This window comes from Myiozetetes cayanensis, unplaced genomic scaffold (genome assembly GCF_022539395.1).
Source record: "Myiozetetes cayanensis isolate MyiCay16 unplaced genomic scaffold, myiCay2020 scf10, whole genome shotgun sequence".
In the NCBI taxonomy this organism is placed as follows: domain Eukaryota; kingdom Metazoa; phylum Chordata; class Aves; order Passeriformes; family Tyrannidae; genus Myiozetetes; species Myiozetetes cayanensis.
In genome coordinates this window covers 8,055,615-8,071,545 of record NW_026086605.1, presented here as the reverse complement: position 1 = coordinate 8,071,545, position 15,931 = coordinate 8,055,615, and the positions used below count along the sequence as shown (strand labels likewise).

General features: G+C 39.9%; 1 protein-coding gene across 8 annotated transcripts in view; it reads right to left on the bottom strand.

The window, feature by feature from the left end:
* The window catches only part of ABLIM1 (actin binding LIM protein 1), a 137,810-nt gene that overhangs the window by 74,218 nt on the left and 47,661 nt on the right, over positions 1-15,931 (bottom strand). For all 8 annotated transcript variants that reach the window (XM_050337197.1, XM_050337207.1, XM_050337225.1 and 5 more), the window contains 2 exons: positions 2,826-2,952; positions 1,567-1,660 (listed from right to left, as the gene is read on the bottom strand). In XM_050337197.1, the coding sequence (XP_050193154.1) occupies positions 1,567-1,660; positions 2,826-2,952 (221 nt within the window). The remainder of the gene's footprint in view (positions 1-1,566; positions 1,661-2,825; positions 2,953-15,931) is intronic.

Here is a 15,931-nt window from a genome sequence, read left to right as displayed (position 1 = left end):
CCTCACTGATGTTAGGAAGAGTGACATCAGTGCAACCTTGCCATATTCACATCTACTACACAAAGGGCTCCAGATAGAAATACTTTATTTTTTCCCAGCTTTCCACAGATTCCAGTAACCTTCTCTTTTATAATTTTCATCTCCATGAACTCTGAATAGGTTGCATTGCTTGTAGGTTAGAGCTCCTATCTTAAAATAAAACGCTTAAAACAATTTTAGAATTATTTCTAAATTATTCTATGTTTCCCAATATCATAAATTCAATTACCTCTCTCCTGCAGTGCTTCCTGCACTGGAATGCAACTGTGGTGTCACCAACACATAATACTAAATTGCAAAACTTACCAGTAGACAGGAACAGATACACAGATGGTAGCAGGCCAGAAGAAGAAAGCCAGAAACATGTCTTCCTACTCGAGGGAAAACTCTGGCTGTTCTCACTAATTATCTGTGTGGGTCTCTAAAGGAGTTGGAGGCACATTGCAAAGAAGGCACACTAAGACTCTGGCTAATGAAAGAACTGTACTTCCTTCTAGTAGCTGCAGTGACAAGTGCACCGGGTGTCCTCACGTGTTCTGAGTATCTCACTGGTGGCCAGTTAATATTCTGAATACCTCCAGAACTAAACCACTTAATGTAAAACCTGAAACTTCTCATATGAGGGCTGATGCAGACTTCTATCTGTAGTAGATGGGACACAAAGAAGAGAACCTGTAACCTACATTCACTAGCTACTTCCAGCTGCTTTCATTTTTTTAAACATTTTCGGGTTTATTTTCAGTTATTCACTGAAAAGCATACAGCCCAGCTCCAGATCTGAGCTCAAAGCTCATTGAGCAGAGTTTCCTACAGGGAAAAGGTGACAGTTTTGCTCCTCATATCTCAGTGACAAGGTGAGAAGGAAGGTCCCCTGCGTTTTGGCCTCTTAAACATTTCAGTAATGACACAGGGGGATCATGCAAAGTTCAAGGATTCCAGCTCAAAGGGGACTGATGACAGCCATGGGAGATGAAGATCAGTACCAACAATGAAAGATAAACATCTCTAAAAAGATTTAACTGGTTTCATTGAGGACTCCAACTAAGAGTCAGCCAAAGAGGTGGTTCAGATGGCTTCTGCCTTCTCATTTCTGAACATATGATTTACCTCTCCAGCACATTTCTCCCTCTCTCCTTCTCAACACTCAGATCATGTGTAAATCTCATGTTGTAAGCTTCAGGAAACTTACGGTTGCCAAATGTGATTCCAGTTCTCAAATTATTCCTAAAAATGTATCAAATCTGACACAGAATGAAGCAGTGCAATTTGATCTGCAGACTTCGCAGATCACCATGAAAAGAAAAAAACAAACCCCAAAGATCCATAGAAACTCATGCAAGTAATTCCATATCACATACTTTTCCTGATGACTGCAAAACTAAACCACTCTCTCTCTCAAAATAAGCAACTTTGCTCTAAAATCAGCAGAAAAACCTCTCCTATGAGAATTTTTGTATTCCCTGCAGTTGCATGAGGACATAATGGGACATGGCCTAATTCTTAAACTCTAGTTTACAAAACACCTACCTCTAGGACTTTCCCAGTAATGAACTGGTGACATGCTTCACACTTGACTCCAAAAAGCACTTGGTAGTCCTTTTCACAATAAGGAGCACCATCTCTGAAAAAGAAGATCCACAAATTACAAACAACCTTTTAATAAACTGGTTGCAATGTAATTTACACTCTTCCTTTGTCTTCAGTCTGGAACTCCTACACACAGCAACAGGCAAATGAGAGTTCAAGGGAAACAGTTTGAATCAGAAGAAAAACCAAAAAATCTTTCTCACTAGTGCCTCTTAGAATTATTCCTTTAATTCCCATCAAGAAAAGGCATCCAATACAAAACACTAAAATAAATCTCATTATTTAGAGCAGACTCTCTACATCTACAGGTGCAAATACAGGGAATCAGTGGGACTATGTCTATGGGGATGAGAGGAGATCACAGTCTTTATCACAGGCAGGTAGTTTTTGTTCAGAAAAAAAAATAATCTTTGGTAGTTTGCAAGGCTATAAGCAACTACTTTTAAGTTGTAAGCTTATGTAGTTTTTTAGTATGAACATGGAACATTAAGTAAAAGTGGAAACTCTAGTCAGCTTAGGAGTATTTCTCAGATGCCAAATTTTTTTTTTTGAGAAATTACAAATGCTACTTTTTATTAAATAGTGTACATAGCTAGCTGACTGGCAGGTTTGTGAAACATATATTTTTTTCCTTATTTCTTCTCTTGTTATATGCTTGAAGGGGGGAAAGAGACCGTATCTTCATTCCCTCTATTTTATTATTATACCACTTTTCCCCATTCTCTTCCTCTACGCTTTCTTCTGTTCAAAACTCTTATCATCAGTTTCTTATACAGAGATGAGAAATACAGTATCAGGTCAACCACACCATCAAGGTTACTCTATTTTCCAGCAAAGGTAAGAAATGGACAGGTTCCTACTTTTTTCCCCTCAGATTCAGATGTTGAAAAGCAAAATGGCACAACACTTTATCTGGTGAATACAAAAAAACATATGCAGCAACCCACCCAATCCTCTGCAGGAACATGGAGATACACCCCCTTTCACTCTGGTTTTAAATATAGACTGCCATCATTCAACATCACCTTTCAGTTCCACTCGGCAGTTTACTTTCCCAACTCAGCTCTCACTGACAACAAAGATTTTGGTGCATATGGAAAGGAGGTCAAAACAGGATTCTAAAAGGTGAACTTTGCTGCAAGCTCTTCTCTGTTTGCAGCTCGTGCCACGAGTTCAGAAGAGGTGCACAGGTTACTCACTTGCTGATGTATTCCCCGGTGAGGACCTTCCCACAGGCCTTGCACTTAAAGCACCCCAGGTGCCACTGCTTATCCAGAGCTAGCAATGCTTGCCCATTTTTTATGTCTCTTCCACAGCCAGCACAATCTGCAAATAAACAAACAGATGCATTTGTTGTCAGCTCCTTGGTTCATTAACCCTCACTAACCACCCACCCATCACAACACTTGGTAACCAAAGGGGAGAACTACACAGCAAAGGTACACCTTCCTTTCCTCAAAACCTTCCCAGGTCCTGTATAAAGATTCAGTCATACTCAGCAGAAGGGGGAAAGCATCTCTTCTGTTTTTCATGCTGTTTATGGTTCAAAGACTGCCTGGCAAGCACTGTACAGATGTTGGATTTTGTTAGGAACAAACTACAAAAATCATTACTGCAAAAAATTCCCATCTTCTAAAGCAACCTGTTTGTTTGTCATTTCGCTTTTAGCAGGATCCTGACTGCTTACAGGGGGCTGGACGTGGCCCGAGCGAGCACCACCAGGATGCTGCCTGTCCCCGTTTGGTGGCAGCAGAGCCCCACGTGTCCGCCCAGCTCAGGGGCGGTGGCACATCTGAGACAGGAACGGAGGAGAGACCTTTTCCCAGGGAGGGCCCAAGGCACGGGTGACAGGCATATGAGAGCAGTGAAAGGCTGCATGGAAGGGCATATTGTCTTCCACCTGCAGGTCTGGGTAACTGAAGTTCTCGTGGTCTCTAATTGGCAGAAGGACTCCCTCTCAGGAATTTTGGTACTAGTCAACACTAGTCAACCCTCAGTTTTCACTGCGATTCTGAAGGACTCTGATGGCAGAATGCAAACCCGAAGCCAGGAGCACTGAATGCCCTCTGTCCCAGAGGATGCCACAATATCTGATGTTACATGAGAAATCTCTGGCTCAGCCCCAAGCTTCCATTCCTTTCCACTCAAATGTAAAATACTCAGAGATTCCCTGTTAAGGGGCAATCCAGCACAGGGTAAGATTTGAAGAGGCTGATGTGGCAGACAGCGCTGAACTGCAAGGGTTGTGCTACAGCTTCTGTGCCCAGCCTCAGGGGACAGAGGGACCGAGGGAGGGGAAGGCCTGGAAGCCCAGTGAAGCAGAAAGGGAATGCCCATCAGCTGAGGCACACACATGGAAGCCACACAGGAGATCCACAAAGGATTTTCCATATTTTATTATCCCCAAACTCAGTGTTCCTTTGGTTAATCTAGCATCCTCTCTACGTGCCTGAAACATCAACAAATGGCAACAAATGGAGACAAATAGAACAGAGCCTTTGAAGCCCAGGCAGGAGGGAAACGATCATCCTGGCTCCACTGGCTTAAGCTGACTGAACAGGTACAGCCTGAAAACCTTCATCTCCTCGTGGATTTATGGCCCAGGCAACCCCACGCCTTGCAAAAGGGCAAGTCTAAGTTTTATTACCACAACTTGTAAAGAGAGAAGAGTCAGTCCTTTTGACTACACGGCCTGACTTTTGTTTCTTGGATAATGGGCCAAGAGAGCCCCAAATATATGCTGCACATTCCTGCTATCCAGGTCATCATTTTTCATGTCCCTCTTTCTATCAGCATTCTTTTTCTTCTCAAATCCCCTAAAAACAGACAGGAAGAAGATAAGCATCATGGTATCTTGTGATAAAATGTGAGTCACAGACTGTTGACATGACTTGGACTTGAAAAGCAACCCTGAGATGTCCTAATACCAGGACTTTGCTCTAGAGGACATATGTTACAAATTGAAATCATGAAATGACAAGGAGTGACACCATGTAATGGATCCCTCTGCTCTGCTGTGACAGCTCAAGGCTCCATGCCATCCTGTAATGACAGCAAATGCTGGAACAGGTCACTAAGAGAGGCTCTGGAATTCCCAGCACGGGGGTGAGGAAGGGACAAACACGTGTCAGGGTGGCTTTGGTGCACTGCTCTTGGCTTTGGGAGGATACTATATGACCTCTTGAGGTCCCTTCCAGCCCACATTTTCTTATGCTAAATCTAAAGCATGCAACGTGTCTTCAGCTGTGACAACAAATGAGATCTTTCCTCAGTCTCAGTGAGTGCTGAACTGCAGTTTTAAAACAGCACCCATTTCTCAGCTTCCAAGCACTAATGCTTCCTCCCAGTGTGCCAGCTTCCACAGCCCTGACCTGGGGTCCTGCCAAACTGTGATATACATTCCCTGTTACATATCGCCTCAAAAAATATGCTGTGTTGTCCATGCTTTTTTCCATTTTTATCCAAAAAGCTTCCGTGAAGCTGAAATTTCTCAGAAATGGAAGTGATAAAGAGATTTTTAAAGCACTTCATTTTGTTTCCAACTGAATTTCTGAGGCAGTGAGAATAGAAAAACTGCCTCACACAAAAGGTCTACCTAGCCCAGGTATGCCAAAACCATTTACATGAAGGAAGTAGGGATCTGTGAAGTACCTCTGTTTAATTGCTTCTTTGTAAGCCAAAGGCACAGTAAGTCTGAGCACCAGGCTTAATCTTGTGCTCATGTTTAATACAAGGGGTTGGTAACATCCTTTTATTATTCTTTAGCAACAATGACATCTACTTACTCCTTCTGGTTTCCTTGAAGTGTTTTGCAAAAGAAAATTAACATAATTTCCATTCTGCTAATACGACAGACACGTTGACTGTCTAGAATCAAAGTAAACTAATAGCCCGTTTCTGTCGTATTAGGCTGAGATGGCTTTTAAATAAACCTGATTTTAATTCTGGCAAAACTGTTGAGCATATACATGAAAAGCTAGCAATTATCATTATCTCCTAAAATAGAAAGGAAATAGGCCTGGGCTGGGCTAAGAAAAGACCATTTGTTCATCCAAATTCTACAAATAAAAGCTATTATGATCTCAGGCCTGCATGAGGCACATTTAAGCCTTTGGCTGAATGTCATCAGCACACAGGGCATGCAGGCAGGATCTCAGTATCACATTAAGCACAATCTGCATCAATCTAACCTATAACCAAACCAGCACATGCTGCAAATAAAAGGGCCATGAGGTAAAAATAGTGGTCCCCAACCATATGCCAGAGCAGACTAAAAAAATCTGAAAACCCTTCCCAAAATTTTGCATGACGGTTCCCACTATGGTTCTCTCTGGCTTCATACCTGGGTCTAACAGACTGCACTCCTTGACCTTGAGCTTTTCTTTTTGCCATAAAACCTGGATTCTTCCCTGCTCCCATTCCTTGCACATCCATGTATTCAGCTGTGCCGAGATAACGAAGAGGAGGAGGTGGCAAGTGCAGCATATACTGGTTAAAATGCAGAGTGAGCAGCACAGATCCTCTGTGCACTTACATCTGTGTCATATTTGACGTGTCCAGGTACACAAGCAAACGCCTGGACAAAATGGCTGTGGTGTGCAGTCAGCCAGCCCAAAAGCATGGAAAAGTGGGGGGACAGGGTACAGTGCTATAATATGATAAATGATTAAGATTACCACCCTCCAAGCACCTTAAGCAGCCTCACTAAAAAGATGCAGGCCAGAGTGAGCTGCCACCCATGACACCTTGCTTGTAAAGATACGAGAAAATGTGTTTCCCTTTTTAGCATCTGCATCACCCCAGACATCCAGGAGTGAAGCATCCTGCACAGCAACCCATTCGTCACTGTCTAAATTAAGCAGTGGATTTTCTGCCTTTGCCTCCCGCCCCTGCTCTCAGCCAATAGTGCACAGGTGGGCTCAGAGCTGACACAGCTGGATTAACCCTCAGCACACAGCACAGGGTTTTACCCACTCCCACTTAGATAGTTTTGAAAATTTAACAGCAAATGTATCTCCACATTCTCTGCTCACCCCATATAATTTATGAAAGGGAAATCATCTCTACCTGCTTTTGTCCTAATGAACAGGGGTGTGCAAAGTCATGTGAATGATTACACCAACTCTGCTCCATGCAGGGTTTGCCCTGTGAACAGAGCTAATAGCAGTCTGACTTAATGATGAATAATTGAGTCACCAGAAAGTTCCTTGCAATCCTCATGGCCATTAGTAGCACATGTCTAGATAAAGTCTGAAGCTGCCACAACCCCTACGAGTCACTGGGATTTTGTACTCTTTTTACACTCCTCCTGTAACTATTTCCCCTCCCTATAAAACACAGATACATTAGTTTTATAAAGATAACACCACCAGGCTTCTGCTCTGAAACAAGTAAAGCAGGGTAGAATTGTGGGGGGGGTTGTTAATTATTATTTTAATTTTTAAAAGGAACAACAAGTTTTCATTTGAGTTATACAGAAATACATTGTCAAACCTGGCTGGACCTAAAGAGTGAGTGATTTGGAAGTGATGAAAGAGGCAAATATTATCACTGGAGTCAAGGCCAAGAAATCTCTAATTATAAATAGCTCATAATCACCTTGAAAAACAACTTCTATCCCAGTAATTCTTCTGTGGCAATCTGAAGGTTGTGCAATTGCAATTTCTCATAGAGGTAGGAAGACCAGAGTTTTTCCTCAGTCACCCTTTAACCACAGATCAGGTAACGCCTTCTAAAGCCTTGTTTTCAAATTAAAAGGTTTGATGATATCATGCAGGCTTTTCCAGATCATCAAGATATTTCTGTCAACGCTAAAAAAACAAACTCACTATGTTTACAGTATGATAAATGTTAATAAAGTTTAAAGCATAACCATTTAGGCATCAGGGCAGCGATGAGTTCTGGAAGTCAGAGAAGGACACACAATATGGGGAATTTTACATGCAGGATTTAAATCTGAGTATGTAACTCAATAAATCTGCTGCCAACCCCCTCCTCTTTGCCAGTGCAAGGATGGGAAATGTTTTTCAGAACAAATTCACTACTACCCTTTTGCTGAAGGCAAAACAAACCCACGCGGGCAGCCTTGTACTCCTGAAATCTAACAATAAGAGGCTGGGTGCGTACAATGGAGGGAAATAAATTTCCCATGGGAAGTGGAGTATAGCTTTGACAGTTTATTATAAATGACAAGTTGGGGAAAACTGATATTTTAAAAACAAATTGTTAAAGAAAACACAATTATTTTATTTGAATAAATATGGAAAGAAATCACAACGGTACAAACTGGCAATCTGTGCTGGCAACCTGAGTGCCCTTGACTTGCCTTTTTAAGAAACAGGCTAATAGACACCTCGGATATATCATTACATCAGTCACTAGTGTGGCCCTCAGGGATCAGTGTTGGGCCCAGTTCTGTTTAATATCTTTACTGATGACCTAAGCTATGCCGGGGAGGGGTTTAGTTTGGACATTAGGAAGAATTTATTTATTCTTATCTGAAGGGTGACTAGATTTCGGAATGGACTGCCCAGGGTAGCAGTGGAGTCACTGTCCCTGGAGGTGTTTAAGGAAAGACTAGACAGGGCACTCAGACCCACGGTCTGGTTGAGATGGTGGTGTTGGGTCATAGGTTGGACTTGATGATCTCAGAGGTATTTTCCAACCTGATAGATTCGGTGATTCTGTGATTATTGTAAATTGCTCTTTCATCATCTAATTTAATTTAAAGTGATTTAGAAAGATGAATGTTTTTCCCCAACTTCAGTTCTGTAACATGACATAACTTTACCAGAGGAGTTTTTCGTTTTTCTCCTCAGTATTGATGGAAGCATTTGTGTTAGTCTTCTACACGGGAAAGAGTATTTCCCTTATTTCCACATCTTTCTACACCTCCTTCCCAAAGGAGGCCAAACCAATTGACGTTTTAACCTCTTGCTCAGGCAAACTGTCCCTGCAAGAAAGAAACCACCAAGTTGGTCTTTTTCCATAACATCAACCCCAGTCCCTTTTTCAACCCCCATCTCTCACACAGGTGTCTGAATGGAAAACAAAACGGTGAATGAAACAAGAGGAGGAAGAAAGAGCAAATGTGCTACAAACTATCTAAGAGAAGAGTTTTTAATTGTCCTGTAAAAGGAAGATAAAATGTTGCGATATTTTCCCAGCTGTAAAAGAGAGCTGTAAAACTGTAAAAGAGCCCCAGCTGTAAAACTGCTCTGAAGGATAAACCATGGCCAGGTACATCTAAGCTGTTTACTCTGTCATTTTTTTTATTGCACGTCAGTACTCAGGTAATTCCAGCTGAATTCAACGTCACGATTCCAGCTCACCCGAGGGGAATTACTCTGTTAGCTCAGAGCTTATTGTTTAATACCCAGCTCACGGACAGCACATTGTGTCTCTTCATCTGCAGACTATTTTGGATAACTTTTAATTGTTACTCTTGGCAAACAAGCAATTCCAATAGGGTACAACCCTCCAAAAATAGGAATGAAACTTATGACAACTTTTAGGAAGGTTTTTATGCCCCCTGAAAACCCATGGCAAACTAAGGTCTAGCTAACAGATAATTCACTTTTCACATTCTTTTTAAGTGACCTCTGATTCCTGACTTACTACCTGGCAGGCTTTCTGAACATGACAATTCCCAGATACCCTTATCTCTTGGGATCTCCCCTATAGTTGTGTTTTCCAAGCTAGCGATGCCTCCTCACATAACACCCATTTACTGACCAATTCCTTTTGCACCTCCCCCAGAACTTTCTTTGGAATTAGCTTTTGATTAGCACTCCTCTGGTAAAAGCCGAGGAGATGGACATGTTTTGATTTCCAAGTTCAAGCTGAGGTTACACTTGGACAAACAAGAACCGATACTTATTTAGTACACTTGTGTGGTCTATTCACAATTGTTTCTGCCCAATCTACATGTAACACAAAAGCAAATGAAAGGAACGGGAAAACTGGACTGAAAACACATTCCTGAAAACCAGCAGTTTTTGAGAAGGAATTTTCTGATAAAAGACTTGTAATTCAGAAACTTCCTGCCCTGCCACAATTATATTCTCAATAGAGCTGCTGCTCTATCACCCAGAGCTTAGTCTGTAACAAAGCTTCTACACCTCCAGAGAAGGATCTAAGGCAATTTACAAAGCAGCAGTGAAAATACCAGTCCTTGTAAAGTAAGGAACAACTGAGCAAATGGAGGCCACTTGAGTAATTTAGCCATTGTTATGAAACATAAGCGAGGACTAAAATTAATCCAAGAAAGCAATTCAAATGATGAAAATGCCTCAAAAATTGCAGACATTCTTCAAAAGAATAATTCATCTTGGAACAATCATACAAATGGCGCAGTGTCATTGGAAGAGCTGCATATTCTTAGGCACAGTCTAATGGGTTTTGCCAGAAAGGAACTGTGCTTGGGTTTGCATAATTTCTCTGAACTTTATATCATGTCATGCATGTCGATTTGCTTCTTTTATGCTTAAAAAGGGGGGCAGGGTAAAATCTTAGACCCACTGTATGCTCAAGATATTAAATTGTAAATGTAGTTGCCCTGCAAGGTTATTACAATCAAATTTAGACTAAAGTAAGGAGAATTAAAGAGTGATACTCAAAAAAATAAAGGATTTAATCTAAAATCAGAATTTAAAATCTTAATTCTAATTAAATCAAAGTTAAAAATCCAAATGGTATCTGAAAGCACAGATAATAAACTTGCTTTCATCACCTGATGAAAAAAATTTCCTTTTCCCTTCTCTCAGCAAAATCAGGTATGATAAGAGCTACCACTATTCAAATTTTTAAGGACATGGTGATCCTAAGCAAATAGTTCTACAAGCTACAGAATCTTGAAAAATCATCAGTTCCAGAATTAAAATATATTTTAATTAATTTATGTTCTTCATGTGTCTAGCAGATTTCAGACAGTTTCTGAAATTTAAAAAAATCCACAATGATACTTTATGCATTCTGAATAAAATCTCAACTTCCATTCAAATACAACTTGACATAAATCATGAACAAAAGTAGCTGGTAGGGAAAAATACAGATGTTAAAGAATATGATGAATTTATGCAGAGTTATATTAATTTATGTGTGTACAAATATAAAGTGTCCTCATGTTTATCAATTAGTATTTTATAATTAAAAATCTAAATGTAAACCAAGGTTACAATCAGTCAATCTAATCAAGGTTTCCCGGGTTCTTAGGCAAACCATGATTAAAATCAATGATTTAAATCACAGTGTTTGAAATCAATCCCCAACCATGTCTGTGTTATGCCTTTATTCTATGGTAAATAAGAATAAAATTTAAAAAAAAAAAAAAAAAAAGAGGTACAGGACAACATGAGCCCCTTCTGCCAAGTTCACAAAACCCTCAACCAAATCTCCAGTACCTAAACACAGGCTTGAATGCCACAGAGATACGTAAGTGCCTCTGTATCTTCAGCAGATAAGCCAAGAATGAAACGAGAAAATCTTCATGTTACAGCACACAGAAAATATGAAACCCTTAAGGTTCAAAATTACACGCAGGATTTTAAAAATTTAAAATTTTAAAAATGCATGTTCACACTCAAAACTGTTGGACCTGTCTTAAGCTGCCCAGGGCATTCACTGAAGTTTATGGATATTGTGGGTGCATATCCCTTAAGGCAAAACTGAGCTCAGTGTCTCACAGACAAAGCCTATTTACATCTGTGCCAAGTACTTGTACAGCACCTATACACTATGCAGCTTTGACACAGTGTGAAATTGTACAATATTTCCTAAGAATAAGCTCAAAATCATGTGTTGGATGTTGCTCAATAATACCCTTTAAAGCCAAAAAATCACTGCAGATAGCTTGCTCACAAACAGCCAGCCAACTTTCCCCTTCACTTTTGAAGTCTTCCCCATGGAATTGAAGGACTTTTCAGACAGCTCAGTAAAAAAAGGCTAAAGAACAAAATACCAAAAAATGAGTCAAATGTGGCTGAACAGTTACAAATCCAAGCTGAAGACCTTTTCCAAGAGCTATAATTAAAAGAAACTTTGCATCCATTTTAGCTAATTTCTAATGGAGAAATCTGCGATGGTTATAAATCAGCGCTGACATTACTTCTGAATGCTGACAACAATCATCTATATTTTTATCTAATGAAAGGACAGTTATGTCCTGAATATAGAACTGCATTAAGAATTAGAAAGCCTTTAAAGGAGGACTGCAAAGTAAATTTGCTTCTTCTCCATTTTGATGCTCTGTTATTTCAAAAACAACCTCACTTTCTTTCCACTTCCTGGGCAGTGGGTAAAAGATGACTCCTATTTTTTTCCTGCCCACCTTCAACAGGTTTGGTATGTTGGCTCTGTTCTACTTCATTATTACCAGAAACCTTGTTGGGAGTTTCAGATATTTACTGGGAGCTTTACCAACTGCATCTTTTTTGAAGAGATACGGCTATTGAATAATTAACAAAGATATCTTTCGCCCACAAGTCCGTTAAGCATTAAGCTAATTATTTATATCACAATAGAGCAAAGATCCCCAATTGTGAGCCAGAATCGAACTCTGCTAGACTCTGCACTGATAGGCATGAAAGCATTTGTCCCAAAGAACTGACATTCTTTGAACCAGAACATAATGTACAAAACAGACAAGGGCAAACATACAAAAACAGTAATGTGAAATCCCCACGTGGACACCGGCTGGTTGGGGGAACAGCTGCACCAAAGATTATTCATGCACATGTCACATTGGCCAGTTTGAAAACTCTGGTCCACGCCTTGGCTGTGCTGTAATGGCATTAACTCACAGGAGGGACTGTTACCAAGAAAGGGAAGTCGAAATATCTTCCCTGTTCTTCTTTCCAAACAGTACCATCACTGGGTACCTCTGCACACACAGGACACAAGTAACTATTTCACTGAAGAAAAAACAACTGTGAAAGTCTGTGCCACCGTTTTAAAGGTGATTTTTCAAATAAAAACTCCTGCTAGATGATTGTAACACTCCAGTTTCTTTTGGATAAGGAGGTTCGTCCTATCCTTCTAGGAAGCTCACTCTTCATCTGAAATGCAATTTCTTAACTAGTTCATGCACATCACTAAAATGGCCCAACCTTTCAGCAAAAGGGTAATCAGAAATAACTAAAACTTCTGTACCAGCACCCAGATAAGGAACCAACAGAGAAAGGGCTCAACCTCAGGTAGAGGTCATGTAGCACTCTTATTACTGAAGTGCTTATGCTGAAAACAGAGAAGTGAAATGCCTAAAGGGAAAAAAAAATATCTCCATTTGAGGAAGAGGGAAATGTAATAAACTGTGTTCAAAGACTCGTTGTCTCTTCAGGATTTCAAAGATGATGTCTGAGCCAGAGGACTGCTGGCTCAAGTTCCACCAGCACAGACCACTGGCACCACCTCACATGCCTGTCCCCAGTGTGTGGATCTCTGCCATGGCTGCTCTGCTCTCAGATGCACTTTTTATGACACCTCTTGTGCGTTTCAAGAAGAAATGCAAGCCAGTGTGGTACTTTTTTAAAATGAAGGTCTGACTAAAACAGAGATTTTTATATTCAAATGTCCGACATTAGTTCATTTACCAGCTGCCTTGCTGAGAATTCACTGATAAAATGCCCTAATAGAGGGTATTTTACCTCCATGTGGAGATTTCATGTTACTGTTTTGTTTGTCCTTTTATGTTTTGTATCAAAGAGGGTAATCTGTTAACGTGGCCAGTCTAGTTGCCTCTCTTCAACATGCTAATGCTCCTAAAAATGATGAGAGTGTGCACCCCCAGTCACTACTCCTCTGATCACTAGGGAATAAAATAGTTTGAGATGCTGGGGGCTGGAAAGATGTTTTGTAAAGGTCACACTGCTCTTTCACAAGCACCTAACCCTAACACAGATGAATAACAAGGATTTAGGCAGACTTTAAGGTCTTGGATTTCTTCTTACACAAGTTAACACCACACCATTTTCCTAATTTTTATGACTTTAGTGTTTGTAAGGCTCAGGCAGTACTGCAACACTTAAGACTGCATCATCTAAGCACCAGACCATTGTCAATTTGCTTATAACCACTACACACTACTAAGCGAGGGCAGCATTATTTTTTTTCATTTTGCTGGTAGAAACCAACCCTTGAAATTTAAGTACCTACCCTGATACATAAAACATGTATATATAAAAACCAGAAGCCACACTCAGAATTCCCAGATCCAAGGGGAGTAACCACCAGATAATCGCTCCTCTGACAACATGGAAACAATAAACCATGAATCCCCAAACAACATAAAATAAAACCAAAAAATTACAACAAAAACATTAAAATTTTTACTTTGATTCCTTTTACCCTAAATCACAGCATGAAATTAGGGGCAAAAAACGTATAATTTGAAGATTTTTAAACCCAGTCCACTGAATATGCAACACAAAATGCTGAGGGACGGTGAAATGAGGGTTTTGTATATGGAACAGACATATAATACAGGAGATCTTAATTAAAAGAAGGGAACACAGAGGAGGTGAGGAAGCAGGGCACCCATCACTGAATAGCCATGCACATTAGTTGCAGTTTTGAGTAAAATTTAGAAATAATTGATGCCTGCATGACTGCTTTTCTGGAAAGACAATGGGAACCTTAAGCACTTTGTGTTAGCATGTGGCTAGAACTAAACAGAAAGCAGAAGGAGCCTTAGATAGTACAAACCAGACAATCATGGTGCTGTATACAAAACCTGGACACTGTTTAAAAGATAAATATCAATTACTGGGATAAATCATTGCATTATTTCTTTACTGGGCCCCAAAGAAAATAACTTCATGTCTCTGACAGAACCTTGAAAACCCTGAACTATCCAAGCCATCAACACCACTCTTTTAGTCAGTGTTATCTGGCCATCCCCTGTTTCTGTGCTGCTCTACATCTGTCCCAGTCACTTTGCTATACAGATCACATCTCATTTAGCAAGCTGTCATATGAAATAAAACAAGAACAAAGCCAAACACCACCCATTTCATTTGTCTGCAGAGTTGTTTACAGGTATTTGGTATTAGATTCTGTGCTGAATGAATGAAGATCCCAAAGTCTGTGTACACCTAGCAGTGTCTAAGGAACAGGTCTGTGTAAATTATAAATTAGGATTACTCTATAGCATCTGTATACTGAAAGAGACTGTCTTAGAATAAAAAAGGAGCCACTGAAATGGTTCTGCAAGAAAATAGCTGTAGTTACTCCAGGTGATACGTGTGCAGTGAAAGAAACATTATTAATGTAAAGAAGGTAAATAAGTATCATGGACCCAACTAATACTAAACAAAAAAGGAAAATAATTATTCAGTATTTTCCTGTGTCATTTTCACTGGTGAGCACTACAAGAGAGTGCAACAATATTCAGGTTCATGTTATTCCAGATGTTATTTAGAGGCATTTGATTTTCCTTGAAATCATCCAAGCAAAGCTGTCAGTAAGCTTTCATTTGTGTGAAGTAACAGACACCAGAAAATGTCATGTCAACATTAATGCAGACATTCTAGGACAGAAGGCTTCCTTTTGCATGACACAGACCAATCAAACCTGATATACTTACAGTCTATTGAATTCCCTGACGTCAAACTTTCTTTGTTTTAAGGAAAGCTTCCTCTAGTGATCTATTTGAAAGCAATCAAGGGAAGCTGACAAGCAATGTAGGATATAAAATAGATGCATAGTGTGAATGAGATTCTCTTCTACAAGAACTTGCATTAAAAAAAATTATTTCAAAAAAGGGTAAAGCATTTGGAAAAAAAAATTATGTGTCTGATTTAGTTAGCAGGAGAGACATGGAAGCAATCTGAAATAACTTACACTAATTGAAATTTGCTCTTTGGTGCCAGCAAGAAAGGATTCTCCATATCTAAGTAAACTTTTGCACAGAGATAAAGCAGCAGCTGGTATATCTTTGAAGACATTTTTTTTATTGAAGATATTTTTTTAATTGAGTAGTTCTGAACTTATAAACACTTGCTGATCTCACCTTCATTTGTCTGTTTTGGAGAGTTTTGCTCTAAAATGACCAGAAACTCTACATTATACCTTTCTACAAGTCTTTGTCCATAAAAGACTAAGATGTACCACAACAGGTACCTGAAGATTTCCAAGCACTGCACTCCAAACTGTTAAGAGCAGGAGTTTTCTTGCTGTGTATACTGGTAAGGCAGTTTGTCCAGGAGGACCCAATTTTAATTAAAAAGAACAATAAATCTCATCAAAAGTTGCAGGAAAGGTTATTTATTTATAATCTTTGCTACCTCTGGCTTCAGTGTGGAACACAAGA